This window comes from Electrona antarctica (genome assembly GCF_951216825.1).
Source record: "Electrona antarctica genome assembly, chromosome: 3".
NCBI classification, from domain to species: domain Eukaryota; kingdom Metazoa; phylum Chordata; class Actinopteri; order Myctophiformes; family Myctophidae; genus Electrona; species Electrona antarctica.
In genome coordinates, this window is record NC_136808.1 from 14,224,124 (window position 1) to 14,240,343 (window position 16,220).

The 16,220-nt window shown below is 42.3% G+C and overlaps 1 protein-coding gene across 1 annotated transcript in view; it reads right to left on the reverse strand.

The window, feature by feature from the left end:
* The window catches only part of LOC306920770 (uncharacterized protein), a 79,665-nt gene that overhangs the window by 24,077 nt on the left and 39,368 nt on the right, over positions 1-16,220 (reverse strand). The window contains exon 2 of the mRNA XM_079497646.1: positions 10,053-10,214. Within this exon, the coding sequence (XP_079353772.1) occupies positions 10,053-10,205 (153 nt within the window). The 5' untranslated portion in view covers positions 10,206-10,214. The remainder of the gene's footprint in view (positions 1-10,052; positions 10,215-16,220) is intronic.

Sequence of the window (16,220 nt, forward strand, 5' to 3'; positions counted from 1 at the left end):
CGGCACACACCCCGGCCGAGAGCTAATGAGGGTGACGCCTTTCTGCAACCACATGTCATGTTGTGTTAGCATAAACACTGGTCACTGAGGGTGAAGGGGCTGTGTCCACAAAAATGTTTAAATCTTAGCTGAAACAACGATAAACAGGGACTTCTCATGGTTATGGTAACGATCCAAACTAAAGTCAGGTCGTAAATGACCGGGTTGTCAAGACACAATAAGGAGGACCAAATGAGCGGTGCTCCTCTCCAAAATTATCTACTGTCTGCTTGAAGCATACAGGGTGCTCTGCCAAAAGTGCTAAAGTGGGAAGACGTGAGAAATGCATGGCAGACTGTGGAAATGGCCTCTTATATACGGTAAATTATAATATAAGATTATATACACAACACTGATTCTCAACATGGGGTCTGAGAATGTACAACTGAGTGTATACAAATGGAACCAAACGGACGCTTATGGGTTTGTAACTCTGATGGTCTGTGCAGTGTGTACAATGTTTTTATTTTTAATTTTTTTAGATTTGTTTTTTGCTATTATTGTCTCCACCAGGCCGAAGGCATGGGGAGAGAGTATGTTTTGCACTCCGTCCGTCCGTGTGTGTGTCCGTCCTTCCTTCCATCCGTCCGTTACCAGCTAATCTCCGGCACCGTTAACCCGGTCGATGCCAAACTTTGCACACACACTCCCTGGATGCCAACGATGAACCTCTGCCCCACATTTTCCAGAACGGCCTGTTATAGCGCCACCATGAGGCAGCTTTTCACATTGTTTACCTAAAACTGCACCGATCTGCGTGAAACGTTGCATGCACATTCCCTAGAGGCCAAGGACAAACCTTTGACCTGCATTTTCCGCATCTGCCTTTTATAGCGCCACCAGGAGGCCGACTTTTGTAAAACACATTTTTTGATATTACTCCTCCAGATTCTGTCCAAAAATCTCACAAATCGTTACACAGTATCTCTATGGTCATGTGCTCAAGTCGGATCTGTCCGATATTCCATCCTAATTGGCTATAATTGGCTTTCACAGTTTGCAAGATTGCCCCGTTTTGAACAAAAGCCTCAAATCATGAACACAGCATGCAATTTACGTGAAATCTTTCACACATTTTCTTACTAGGCTGAGGAATATATCCCACCCTTTTCACATTGGCCTGTTATAGCGCCACCAACAGGTTGATTTTTGCAAAACACATTTTTGGAACAAAATGCCTCAAATCATCCAATTGCCATCAAAGGCGTATGAAGAAATGGCACCCTTTTCACATTGGCCTATTATAGCGCCACCAGGAGGCCACAACCTGACCTGGCCTGGTGGAGACCTGTGCTCTGAGGGGCACTTTTTCATAGATAGATTGGCTAAGGAGTAATTGTTTGTCCACCAAAACATTTCTTCCAAGAATAAAAGCCTTGTCGCGTAATTGAAGTGTCCAAAAAGGCTTCGCTCCCGTTCTCAACAATTAAAAACATACACTGTGCTCAGGAAAAAAAATGGACAAGGCCCCTTTAGACGTTGATTGTCTGTGGAGGAGGGATGGGAGGCAGACCCCAGCTGGTCAGCTCTGTTAAAATGGTGGATTAAAGAGAGCAACACTAATTTCTTTAAGCTAATCTTATTAAAGGACTAAACAGCTGTCGACTGTCACCGTCCAAATACAAAGGGTCTTTGACAGGAACAGAGGTAGTGACAGCCCCGAAGGGTACATGCTAACAGAACGCTCAATGCGCACGCACGCACGCACGCACGCACGCACGCACGCACGCACGCACGCACGCACGCACGCACGCAGGCAGGCAGGCAGGCGCACACACACACACACACACACACACACACACACACACACACACACACACACACACACACACACACACACACACACACACACACACACACACACACACACACACACACACACACACACACACACACACACACATCCACATTTGGAGTGCTAGTTTGACTCTGAAAGAGTATTTGTGTGTTTTATTTTTTTATTTTTGTGTCCTTTCAGAGTCAATCTAACACTCTGGATTTGAATGTGTGCTGCCAACACATCCAACCATGCACACACACGCACTCGCACACACACACACCTCATCTTAGCTGTCCAGCGGGAGGAGGGGGGGGAGGCTTCAGCGTTGTTGCCGCTGATGTCACTTGATGTGGCTGTGGAGGCCGCACATCTGTCAGCAGGTGGGTCAGGGGATACCGGACGTTAGAGGAATGCCGGTGGTGTCGCTCGAACCTTCTTTGCTGGTTGCTGTTACTTATGTGTGAGATTGCCCTGGCACAGGTGACCCGCCAGGCTGAGTGCTCATGCATGTGCCAGGGTTTCAAGCTGCGTGGGGTTGATGGCATGTGCGCTTCCGAAGGTATTTGGTGTAGTCCACGCACGCACGCACGCACGCACGCACACACGCACGCACGCACGCACGCACGCACGCACGCACGCACGCACGCACGCACGCACGCACGCACGCACGCACGCACGCACGCACGCACGCACATTAAAATGTGTACTAAAAGTTGAAAAAACAAAGTTCTCATATTGTGTAAGAACCATCAATTTCAGAGCAAACATTGTAGGCCTAAAAAACAGTAGGAGAGAACGTATGTAATTAAGAAACCTGCTGTATTCTATACGATTTGGTTGAGGTTCTTGGACTTCATTAAGCGAGGTGATATTGAAGAGGCTTTGGATGTATAGTGGTTAATTGGAGTGGTCAGCTGTAGGGTGGGTGTAAGGAACTGTGATGGAGACATTGTGCATTTGTTTGTTTAACTGTATTTTTATTTTATTTTTTGCTCTTTATTTATGGACATATACTGATGTTTCATTGAAGATTTTGTTTAGTGTTTGTGCTGCCATGTGGGTGTGGGGGGAAAATATATGTGAATAATTGCTTTGAAAATGCTATGTTGTAAAGAAAAATCAATAAACACATGTTCTTTTTTTTTTATAAAACAGTAGGATATATTATTTACATGTCCTGGACAACTAGCCCCATGCAAAACCTCCTTTTAAAAACGAATGCACCTTTATGGTAAAATTGTGTGCAGACCTACTGTACAGTATATATTCTTTACATTATGCAGACTACCTTCACCGATGGTACTACATACCTGCTGCTATGTGGTCCTATACCGATGTGTTGCCACTATACTCATGTTTAACCTCATGTTCATATCTGCTGCTTTTCTATGCTATATAGTATGTGTTGATATCTATGAATTTTCTTTCTCCCTTTCTTTCCTGAAAACTATGACAGATGGGTGAAACTATACGAAATGGGTTAAACACCCACTTCTGTGACAATAAAACTCATTCTGATTCCAAACTATGACTCTATTGTTGATTAAAAAATGGTATGCTTTTTCGGGGTCTAAAAGTGATATGTACCGTATGTAAGATGCCATCATTGTTTACTGCAAGAATAGGCTTTAAAGAAAGCCCTTTTTCGTTTTTGGGGGGAAAGGAGAGGGGGGTACATCTGTACTCTGTCACCATCATCACCAGCTCACTGGCCCAAAGGCCAAGGAATTTGTGGCCTCCGTCTTTTGACACAGTCTGACTGTGAGTACATAAAGACTGGGGCCCCCTGCCCCAAACCACATAGAAAACCCCAATTTAAACACACACACACACACACACACACACACACACACACACACACACACACACACACACACACACACACACACACACACACACACACACACACACACACACACACACACACACACACACACAAATAGGCAGGTGCACGGCAGAAGTGACCAATAACAAAGTACATTTACTTGAGAACTGTAATTGAGTACCAGATTTTTGAGTGCCTGTACTTAACTTGAGTTTATTTGATTTGTTTAACTTTTTATTTTTGACTACATCAAAGACACATTGATCTATAGTATAAGCTCACAATGTGTCACAGAAGTATTTTTAAAAGCATGTACTTTTGAATAACTAAGTATTTGAGCAAGCACTCCACTTTGACTTGTTGTGTAGTCGAGTAACATTTCACCAGGAGCATCTACACTTTGACTCAAGTACTGGGGCTGAGTACTTTGTCCACCACTGGTGACGGCTGGGTGGGTTTATGACACCCGAGTAGCCAGGGGCTCAACACACTCCAGCAGCAGTGAGCCATCACACACATTTGATTGCCCCCTCCTCTCTGTAATTGCCTGTGATTAACCCTGGCATGAGAGCCGGCCCGATAGCCTGGCTCTGCCCTCAACGCTGACAGTGCCTGTCAGGAGGCTGGAGGGACAATTTGGCCGCTGACATGCCCCCCCCCCCCCCCCAAACAGTCTCTTGTTACCGGGGAAGTATGCTTGACCCAGGACTAGCCAGCAGCACTAGTATCCACACTGCATGGATGCATTCCTTCCCCTTATTCTTCTTTTCCTCTCCGTCTATCTCTCAGTCTCTCTCCTTCATCTTTCGTATTATTCCTTGCGCCCTCTTCTTCCCACTCGATTCTTCTCTGTTGAGCCCTCCCTTGTCCCATACCCCCTCCCCTCTCTCTGTGTCTCTCCCTCTCCATCTCCCCTCTCTCTCTGTATCCGTCTGCCCCCCCCAGCACAGACACACAAACACACGCATGGACCCATACGCCAACTAAATGTCTCTGCCCTGACAGACAGACTCGCTGGCCTTACAGAATCCTGGCCGGTCGTGTCTGGACGGACCAACAATGAACATATTGTTAATCTGTCCATAAGAAAGTCTTATCTTGTAGTAGACATGGTATTAAATGTCAGTATACGGCCTCCTTCAGCTAGGGTTGGGGGATGGGATGCAGAGTGGGAGAGAGAGAGAGAGAGAGAGAGAGAGAGAGAGAGAGAGAGAGAGATGTGGATAATAAGCTATGTAATCTCCTCACCTACTCTAAACAGCTTAACCTTGTCAGCGGCTGCTAGCCTAGCGGCACCCTGACAGAGGGATGACAATGGGTTCATATCTACTGTAAACAGCATATCACTGCTGTCCGCAAGAAACCTTGTATCTCCGTTTTGTGTTTTCTTCAGTTGATGTCCTATACTGTACTCCGTCGGATCACATGATGGCGGAAACTAGTAAAAAGAGATGATGATCAACAAGCTAGAGGGGTCTCCCCGTCTCTCCTGCTCTTTAGTAAACAGAACATAAACACCCAGGTCGGGATTCCAATTTCATCCAATCAGGTTGTACAGGATACAGGATAAGCGAGTGAAATTGGAAGTGATGAGATAAATAAATGCACAGACAATATTGAAAAGGGAACACTATAACATTTAAGCTGATAAATGGGTGCTCTATCCCGATTGGCTGAAATTGGCAATGGAACATGGACCTCTTCCATACAGGAAAGGATTCCAAATAAGCCAGCTGGCATCTTCTTTGATATGTTATTGTCTATTGTTTGTACTACGTGCTAAATAAATAAACCTAAAACCTAAAAAAAAACCTAAAACCTAAAAAAACCTAAAAAACATGTATTTTGCATTGAGTTAAAGAGCTGGAGAGAACAACACTCTATAGCAATGATTACTATCATAAATACTACCATAGATAGAAGAAGTAGGTCAGGAGTGGCTTATTATTGTCGGTATTAGCCGGTAACACACGGGAGTCTGTCCCCGTTACAATGCGCTCGACCACTGGGAGATGGATTGCTGAGGTGGAGCGCCACCCCAACTGTACCATCAGATCCCAGTACTTGTACTTCCCGCACGACTTGCCGCACCCAAGCCATGCTACTCATACGCTGATCGAACCCATGAACTTGTGGTCCAATGCTCTCCAAACATAGATAGAGCTTAAACTTTTTAAACGAAAAACATTTAGTTTGAACCAAAAACTATAATGTTTTACTTTATTTGTTTATTAATTAATGAGCGCGGCAACAAAACTATGTGAAGTTGGAATGCAGCGTAGATACGTCGGAGATAGCAAGGATGCCCGTCGTCCCAAAATATATACCTGTAAACATGTTCCTGCCATGTAACCATCATTAATTCTTTCATACAACCACTCGTTGTATGAAAAAAGCCCACAACATCATTAAAGACACCAGCCATCCCGCAAATACCCTGTTCCAACCACTCCCTTCCAAAAAACGCTACCAGAGCATCAAATCTCGCACCACCCGTCTCAGTAACAGTTTCTTCCCCCAGGCAGTAAGGCTGCTGAACAGCTGACCTTGCACTGCACTGTGTTTTTGTCTTTTTCTTTGCACTATAGATGTTTGTTTTTGTCCTGTGTATATAAGACTGAGAGTGCTCTGAGCAAAATCATTTTCATTGTATTTATACTCTCTATACATATGACAAATAAACCTGAACCTGAACCTCAGACTACAAAGACCACAACAAAACAGCAAAAAGACCACAGCTATGATACGTAACCGGCGAGGTTAGTTCAGGCAGAATACACTCAAGAGTTTACATACATGTGCTTTACCATATGGGTGTATAGGCTACAGTGTTAGGCAAGACCCATTGGTCATTCGCTGACCTGGCAATCAGCTAACCAATTGGGTGGGTTATTTAAGCTCACCTAGTCTGTGTTCATTCTGCGGTGCTTCTGCGGATGTGTCTTTTTATTTGTTGTTATGCGCTGTTTGCTCCCACCACCACCGGTGGGCTCTGCTATTATTTATGTTACTTTGTGCTAAATGTAGCAGAGCCTGAACACCAAGATAAAATATTACATCCACACATGTATTCTAATTCCATAATAAAATATTGTGGCTATTTTGTTAATATTCTTGGCTTAAAATGAGTTAATGACCATTCTGCTGTTGGTATTTTCCTCTCACCTGTAAGGTAACATTGTGTCCAGTACTGGCATGCAGGTCTGAAATTGTCATTTTATGGCCAAGGCCACTTAACCTTAGCCTGGCTAATAAGCCAGACCGAATCAGCCGTTGGCAAAAAAAAATAGCCTGCCGGCGGATTACGGTCTGGAGAGGCTCAATTGTACGCCCATTTCTAACACCAGAGAACTGGTGTGGCCAATCGGGACACGGTATGCAATATGGGCGGGCTTTGGTACAGTGACGTTCAATGCTTGAGACCTTTGACTGACAGTAGCTCTGACCAATTGCATCAAAGAGAAAATGTTTGAACCCGCCCCCCAGGAAACAAGATCCATACACAGCATGTCCAGACTCAAATACCACACGACAGTGTGATTTGAGTCTGGCTTATTAGCCAGGCTAACTTAACCTTTGATGTTGCAAATCTTTTGAGGGCACATAAGGCCAAATGCCAGTAAGGCCATCAATGAATTTAATGGAAATAATTAATTTAAAAACATTCATTAATGATTCAATAGATAATATAACACCATTTATGCATTGAAAAAAACATAATAATAACATATTGGTATTTACAAAATCACCAATATTTGTAGAAGCAAAACATTCTCAGCCCTGGAATAATGGAGTCACTGGATGGGGGGGTCAGGGGGAGTTAAGAATTCAGAATGTCAACAAAAGACAGGTTTTTAAAAACTGTACTGACAAGAAAGAGGCAGAGGAGAAACAATGAAATCACCTGGGGCAGTGTGGGACATCAAGGCCACTAGGCATGTCATATTTTGAGGGGCAGAAAGACAACGTGAGGATCCTTTTTCTATGTATCTTCAAGAATCTGCACCCAGTTATTGAGACTACTCCAAGACTCCCCCTGAGTAGAGCCTTCTCCAAACGGTCTTTGATCCGGTGGGAGATTTGTCCTGAACTTGAGAACTTGGCCATGGCCCTCGTGGCCTCCATGGAATTCTGTATGATAATAACAATGTGTCTAGCAGGTCTGTCTTGTCTTGTCTTGTCTTGTACTGTAACATTTTTGTCTGGTTTGTGTTCAGCCTTTATAAGTCCAACTCCTCGTGCTTTTGTCACATTCTGCCTTGGAATCAGCTCAGAAGCAACTACAACACAAGTTGAATGGTGAGCTCATTTTCTAATAAGTTCAATGTTCAATGTCAGGTTATTTAAACTTTAGTTGTGGTTTAGTAAGGGTGCAACACTCAAACTAATCAATTTAGTAGATTATTTAAAAGAACAAATGGATAAATAATAAATGCAAAAATAAAAACATGCAAAATTGTTCTTTAGCTATATTTAATAATTATTATTTTTGAATGTAAAACTGACTGACGTACTGTAAGGCTGCAGATTCAATCAATGTTTTCTGGAGAAGCTTTCAAAATGTTAAATAAAACACTACATTTAGAAAAAAGGGCACCTTTAATCCAGAATTGGTCGATGTCACCATGTGCCACATATTGTATATCGTAACAAAAATAACAAAAATAAAATGAACTGTACAAAAAACGAACTTTCAAAAGGCCACATTGCTGTCAGGGCCAGGTGCTCCAGCACTACCTCGTGTCAATCTGTGCGCCCCTGGCGAAAATGTGAATATTGTGCTAATTCTATGTGTTTGTAGATGTCTCTGTATGTCTCTCCCGGGTCTCCCCGCAGCACTGAAGGTCAGTGGTGGACACAGACAAATACATTTTGAGTACTGTACTGTACTGTTCTGTAGTTATTATTTCAGTATTTCAGTATTTATTTCACTCCACCACATTTCAAAGACCAATATTGTACTTTTGACTCCATAACATTTCTAGAAAGTGAAAAAGGTACGTTGTGAATTAGCCACTTAGGGTGTGGTCACACCGAAGTCATTCTGCATATGAGGGTGGATTCTGCTAATGCTTTTCAATGGGAACAGTTTTTATTGCGTCTGCTAAATGCCTAAATCGTAAATTGTAAATTGTAAATTGTAAATTGTATTGCAGAAATCCGCAAATGGCAACAAACCACTCCGTTCCCATTGAAAAGCATTGCCAAATCCGCAAGCATAGGTACAATTCCAGTTATGTGTGACCGCACCCTTAGGCCATATTTCAGAACTGCTATTTGTGAAAATAGCAGTTCTGCAAGCTTACAATGTGTTACAAATGCAACACATTTTTGGATAATGTGCCAAAAGGTGGATACGTTCTCATGTGATCTTCTGTGACCTTTGTGTTTTGTGCTCCATGTCAGCTTCAAAACTGCACAACTGTGAAGTCCAAGAGTTTCAAGAACTGCTGAGCAAAGTGGTGACGTTTCTAAATGACCTTGAACCAGAGGTAAACCAAAGTGACGTGTTTTTTTGCAACAAAAGACCATTTTAACCAGCGGTTCTCAAAGATTTTCACATGAATGACCCCATTCTGTATTTGGCTAAGGACCCCCATCTGAAAATATTTTATGCCAGGGAGGGAGCCCCTAGTCAAAGTTTGTATTGTTAAAACTGCCTTCGACCGGTCTCGATTCTAGTTCCACGCATCGTTGGCTGCCTTGCAATGTTGTAGTGAGCAAGGAAGGTGTTGGTGTGAGTAATGACTCTGAGTGTGATTGATGCACATGGAGAATAGAGTGTAATTGCAGATGGGAAGTAGTTGGAAGTAAGATAGCATTTGTTGTGTATTGTCATGTTGTAATGTATGACAGTGTTTGTAGCAAAGAGTAAGAAAGGCTAAATAGTAGTAAAATGACATCCAGGACATGACAGTATGTACTGTAGTATGAACATGAGCTAAAGTGAACATGAACTGAAGTGATGATGAATATGACGGTGCACCACTTCAGGAAGTAGGCAACTTCCTGGATTGTGCAATAAGGCAATGTATGCTTACTGTACAAAATGTGAAGATATTGCGGGCAGGATGATAAGTCTTAAACCTTGTCTGACTACTTAACAATGGTGGTGTTAAGTGTGGAGGCATTTGAACGTGCGTGGGCTGAAAGAAGTTGCCTCAAAGCTGTGGCTCCGTCCATGGAGTGGTGCTTCAATTGTGTAGCAAGAGATGTTTTAAAAAAAGATTCAAAATATTTCAAATGCTTTCAAGATTTGTATTTTTTAAATAGCTTATTAATAATAATTATTATTGCTATTTTTAAAGATCCACTACGCCTATAGGGTTAAAGTAATTTTGGTCATTAAATCACGTTACCTTTTTTAAATGGGCTGATCAAATACATGATGTGCCTGTAGGAAATCACCTGTTCGCACAAGAGGGTGATCAGGACTGGAGTCACTGGACCTTGTTCTTGTTGGTGTCGTTGGATTTGGTACAACCACCACCACCACCATCGCATCCACCACGATACGGCGGGTACGGCTGAATCATGAGGGCTGTCCCAAGTGTGACTCATCTTCAAGACCTTCAAAAGTGGACAAAATAAACCGTAAAGTTATTTTGCCAAAAGGCCATTAAATACTGTAAAAAATAAATGTTTGACTATTGGCTTATTCTTTTCTGGGCTCGCACTATAACAAAATCTACAAGCAGCAAATTGTTGGTACATCTACTATTTACTACTGATCTCACCCCTGACAATTACCCCATATTACAATATAAAAGAATGAAATCAAAAAGTCAAACTGAAATAAAAATAAAAATAATGAAAATTGCCCAACTATAAATGGTGCATTTTTGGTTCCATTTTACATAGCGCTTTTTATCCAAAGCGTATAACATTGTGCGAGGACCTGGTTAGTTTGCACACATCATAATGCATTATAACAGTGATTATAATGCCTTATACTATTGTAATTATTACAACTATGACAATTATAATGATCCTGGACAAAATAAAAAGTATGTGTCCTTATATGCAAGTGTCCTTATAAGTCATTATGCAAGGCTTTATAAGGTGTTAGTAGTAAAGTAATATGGCCCTATAATACGCGTTTTACTTACCGCCATGTCATATGTCTTAATTTAAGATGTGGAGGCTTGACCAATGTCATATTGCTATTATGGGTGCGGAAAAGGCCTCAGCTCTGAACTCGGTAGAATCTGCACCTGGCTCGCTGATAACAAACTATCTTTACACCTGGGAAAAACTGAATCAATTCTCTTTGGATCTAATAGTAATTTCAGCAAGGCAGATGGCTTCCTGGTTAGAGTGGGTGACAATATTATCACACGAAAAGATGAAATTACCTACCTAGGTTCCATCCTGGAGGCTAATCTTTCCGGTGATAAAATGGCCACCAACGTAATCAAAAAAGTCAACCAAAGAACAAGATTCCTTTACAGGATCTCCTCACTGGTCAACAAAAACACCTTGAAGACCCTAACAGGAGCCCTCGTACAAGGTTTCTTTGACTATGCATGCACCTCTTGGTACCACAGCACCTCAAAGGCCCTTAAAACAAGGCTCCCGACTTCCCAAAACAAACTTGTCAGGCTCCTACTTGGCCTCACCCCCCGAACCCACCTCACCCCTGCCCACTTTGACAGGCTGGAATGGCTTAGGGTCGAAGACAGAGTACAGCATCTTGCAATGGGTCTGGTCCACAAGATTCGATACACCACCAAGATACCCATGTACCTGTCTAAATACTTCCTTAATGTTAACGAAGTCCACACCCACAACACCAGAGGGAGTACAACAAACCATGTGCAACCCAGATTCGGCACAAACAAGGGACTAAATTATTTTCGCTCCTATGCCACCAAAATGTGGAACGCCCTACCAACAGTCATTAAGACATGCGAATCCCTTGACTCCTTCAAATCCGCTCTCAAAGGGCACCTACGGACGGCTGCAATTCGAAACTGGTCCCCGTAAAATCCGATATTTGTACGTCTCTAAATGTTTTGATGAATTGAACAAGGTGGACCCTCTTGTAAACAAGTGTAATGCTTTATTGGGTCGTCCACTCACAGTTAACAGTCTTTGTATTGAGTTGTGCTTGAATTGTACTGTAATTCTGCAAACTGTTAATACATATTTCAATCAATCAATCAATCAATAATTTGCACTGTGCGTAATGGTTATGGCTTATGGGTGTGTTTTGGGTGCCACCTCCATCAACCCAATCAGCGTGGCAGGTGCCATTCCCTTTTAAAGTCGTGGTGGCATTATGCGCAAAGGTTCAGTGGTCATAGCGTGAAGTAGCCTACTTTAGACCAGGGAGTGCAGGGATCTCCGCGTAGACACCAAAGCCCTAGGTCTCTCTCTCTCACTCTTTTTCTTTCCACACAAGGTGTAACAATGGTACTCATACAGAGCAATGTGTCCCATTTACATTTCTGCATGCAGGCAACATATCCAAATAGACATCACATGACTTTGTCACATTTGGGTTAAATTATAACATTATTCCTATTGCACTACTGACTTCTTTGTGCCTCAAAAGAACAGATCTACATATTATATATATATTCTCTTATCGGGGGGTCCATGGCCAACATAATATCAACTTGGGGGTCCTTGACATGAAAACGTTTGACCAAAACTGTTAGAGGGTGCTGTGGAGGTTTTAAGGGTGTGTTGTACGGTTGGAATTTGTGAATTCCAGAACAGATGGTTTAGTGAGGCCAGGGGAAGAGGATTATAGAGTCACAGGAAGTCCTAATTACAATTAAAACTCAGAATTTCCTATTTTTAGGAAGTTTCATGTGCCGACATTCTGAGAAAGGAGGAATTTCCTATTTTTAGGAAATTTCATGTGCAGACATTCTGAGAGAATACATCCAATACATTGAATACAAACAGAGAAACCAAACAACCATGGCCATCTTAGATCCTAAAGTGATTACTTCAAATGGAGCATTGAATATGAAGTTAAGGAACTGCAGTACAGCTGGGATTATCCTGGGATTAGCACATGATCCTTCATCATGTCTATACAGTAGGAGCAAAGTGTGATGCAGAGTTCATCTGGACTCCCCAGGGTCCAGCACCCCACCCCACAACCCCGCAATAGAACCACCTAAAATCTACAATCCCAATTGTGGTCATGTTTTATAGGCAAACATTCACCGAAAATAGCAGATCTTCAAACTCTCATCGTGTCACAACAAGACACCTTGTGCGCTTGAGATTTGGTGTATAGAGACAACGGTTTATGTATATGAGTTTGCATATCTGTGGGAAACTAAGTGTCCAAGTGTCAACTTGGACATAGAAGCCTGATACATAGGCTACTTTGTGGTACGACGGTGCCAGCGCATCATCGCATAGAGACGCATTTGTGAGCTTGTAGATCTGCTATTTTCGGCAAGCGACATTGTCGGATGACAGGGTACGAATTAAGCATGCGCATGCCATTAAATCATTACCACAGCAATGGACTTATGGTTGCCAATGTTTGAATACGCAAATCTAATCTGATCACATTTTAGAAACAAATTTGATTTGACTGCAGTATGATACTGAACAAAGCATGAATCATAAGGATTGATGCCCTGATACAGTGGTTCTCAAAGTGGGGTCCAGGAACCCCCAAGGGTCCTTGAGTGTGTCCCCCACTAAATTACTGTTAGTTAAAAAACCAAATAGACTCTTACAGGTCTGTAACTCTGGTAGTGTACAAAAGGAACCAAATAATATATGCTACGAAAGTTGCCCAGCTGTGTGAGAGTACTGTGCGATAAAAATGTTTCATCATTATTCTGACGGCGCGTTGGTCCGACTCGCCCCATTGTACTAACCCTGTCCCTAACCCTAACGAACGCCAAGCCACATTATACTAACCCTGTCCCTAACCCTAACGAACGCCAAGCCACATTGTCGGACTATTGCGTAGGAATTACAAACGCATCCGAGCTCTTTCACCACCAGTACAGAAGACGTTGTCCGTCTCTTTAAATGGCATGCTGTAACTCAAGACATTTTGGATGTATTATGCTCATTGACTTTGATCTAACAGCAATTAGAGTGAGTCATTCCTCCAGGCCAGGGCCAGAGATGTGTAGCGCATTTGTTTACTGCAAAAAGCTTACAGTAGCACTTTAATGCAGTTTGTTTACCAACAGCTCACCAAATAGCTAATGGTACATTTACCTTGTACTGTGTACAAAACAAAAGCAACAATTCAAAACAACAACATAATAAACAACAACAGTAACAACAACAACAACAACAAAACAACATAATAAACAATCACAGCGACAACAACACAACAGGAAGATCATCGATGATCTAGTGGTTCTCAAACGTTTTCATGTCAAGGACACCCAGATTAGTTATTTGACCATGGACTGCAAAAATGTTGTGCTACAGTAGGGACGTAAACTATAATTTAATAAGCCACGCCACGCCCGCTGAGCACGTCCTTCCCGGGACTTCCCGGAACAATATAATGAATCAAGATTGTTGTTAGAATAGTTCAAAAATATTAGAATGGTTAAACTGATCATGCTATATGAACTCATTTTGCTGGGGACTCCTCAAGGATGCCTGGAGGTCCTCAGATCGCCGCTCAACAAGCTAGGTGTCCCATACTGGTGTGTGGTTACAACTAAGCCAAACGCAGGACAGCCAGGCAGGTAGTGGTCACCATAGACTTATATAAAGGCTAGATGGCTCAAGGCGGAGTCTGACGTGGTTCACCCGGCGGCCATCTTGCTGAGGGGCTACAGTATATGTTCTATGGCAGCTCAAACAAAAATACTCATAACTCGCTCAAACCTAGACAGATTTACAAATGGGTTGGTTTATTACAAACGTTATCAACATGGCTATGATTCAGGATGATTATCTGCTTAATGTTCTTTTTTATATGAACAACATATTAAAGCATAAGTATGCAGACGTCTCTGACGTTTATAATTATAACAAACCAAACCGTTTGAAAATCGGTTTAAAATTGAGCAAGTTGTGGTTATTTAAAAAGTACATGCCCCATAGACACAATGTTATGCTGCACACCCCAGTAAGATGGCGTCACAGCGTCGCGCTCCATTGGCCAGCAGCGCGGCAGAGTCATCTAGCCTCTCTTATATAAATCTCTGGTGGTCACATCGAACTACAAACTAACATAGTGTGACACTGTAATGGCCTGACAAGGACTGACTGAGGAACAAGATGAGGGCTGATTACTAATGTCATGCAGCTGGAGAAGACATCAACATAGTCATAGAACTATGGAAACTAGAACATGGATCACGACATAGAAATACAAGACCTACTGTACCTACATATACACAAGATAATCTGCGAGGTCTGCAACTGTTTTACCTGAGTTTGTATCACTGTGTTTTTGCTGTGTGTTCTATTGTATTCCATGTTATAATCGATGCCTGTTTGCCAGGCCTGCCTTGTAAAAGAGATAAACATCTCAACAAATAGATGTTTATCTCCTTTATATCCTGTATATATAAAACAGAAATAAAACTATTAAATAAATAGGACATTGTACTGAGACATGGATTTGAATTGAGCTCTGTTACTCTACTCAGTAGTTCATGTCGACTGTGTTACATTTTATTCAGTAGAGTCTACTGAATAAAATGTAATACAGTCGACATGGACCTATGAAAGCTTGATATAATCATAACCTATTTAAACCCTACAGTATATGCATAGCTGACCGGAGTCCACAAGGGCTCCATACCAGGCTCCCTACTGCTGTCACTCTATACTAAATATCTTTGCCAACAATAACCACAGCTCATAATGGGTCACATTGCAATGGGTTGTGACTCTGAGCTTGTAGATTGGCTATTTTCCATAGAGTTTCTTTCCCCTCAGAATAGGGTTGCTGACAAGTGGCATAAAAACAAACATAAACTAGAAAAAGTGCCCTTCTGGGCACAGGTCTCCACCAGGAGGATAGGACTGTGTGAGATGTTTGGCAAAATGTTTAGTAGTAATATAAACATGTTTGCCTTGTATGGCAATTGGATGATTTGAGGCATTTTGTTCCAATCAAGCTGTTTTGCAAAAATCAACCTGTTGGTGGCGCTATAACAGGCCAATGTGAAAAGGGTGGGATATATTCCTCAGCCTAGTAAGAAAATGTGTGAAAGATTTCACGTAAATTGCATGCTGTGTTCATGATTTGAGGCTTTTGTTCAAAACGGGGCAATCTTGCAAACTGTGAAAGGCAATTATAGCCAATTAGGGTGGAATATGAAATATCGGACAGATCCGACTTGAGCACATGACCATAGAGATACTGTGTAACAATTTGTGAGATTTTTGGACAGAATCTGGAGGAGTAATATCCAAAAATGTGTTTTACAAAAGTCGGCCTCCTGGTGGCGCTATAAAAGGCAGATGCGGAAAATGCAGGTCAAAGGTTTGTCCTTGGCCTCTAGGGAGTGTGCATGCAACATTTCACGCAGATCGGTGCAGTTTTAGGTAACAAATGTGAAAAGCTGCCTCATGGTGGCGCTATAACAGGCCGTTCTGGAAAATGCGGGGCAGAGG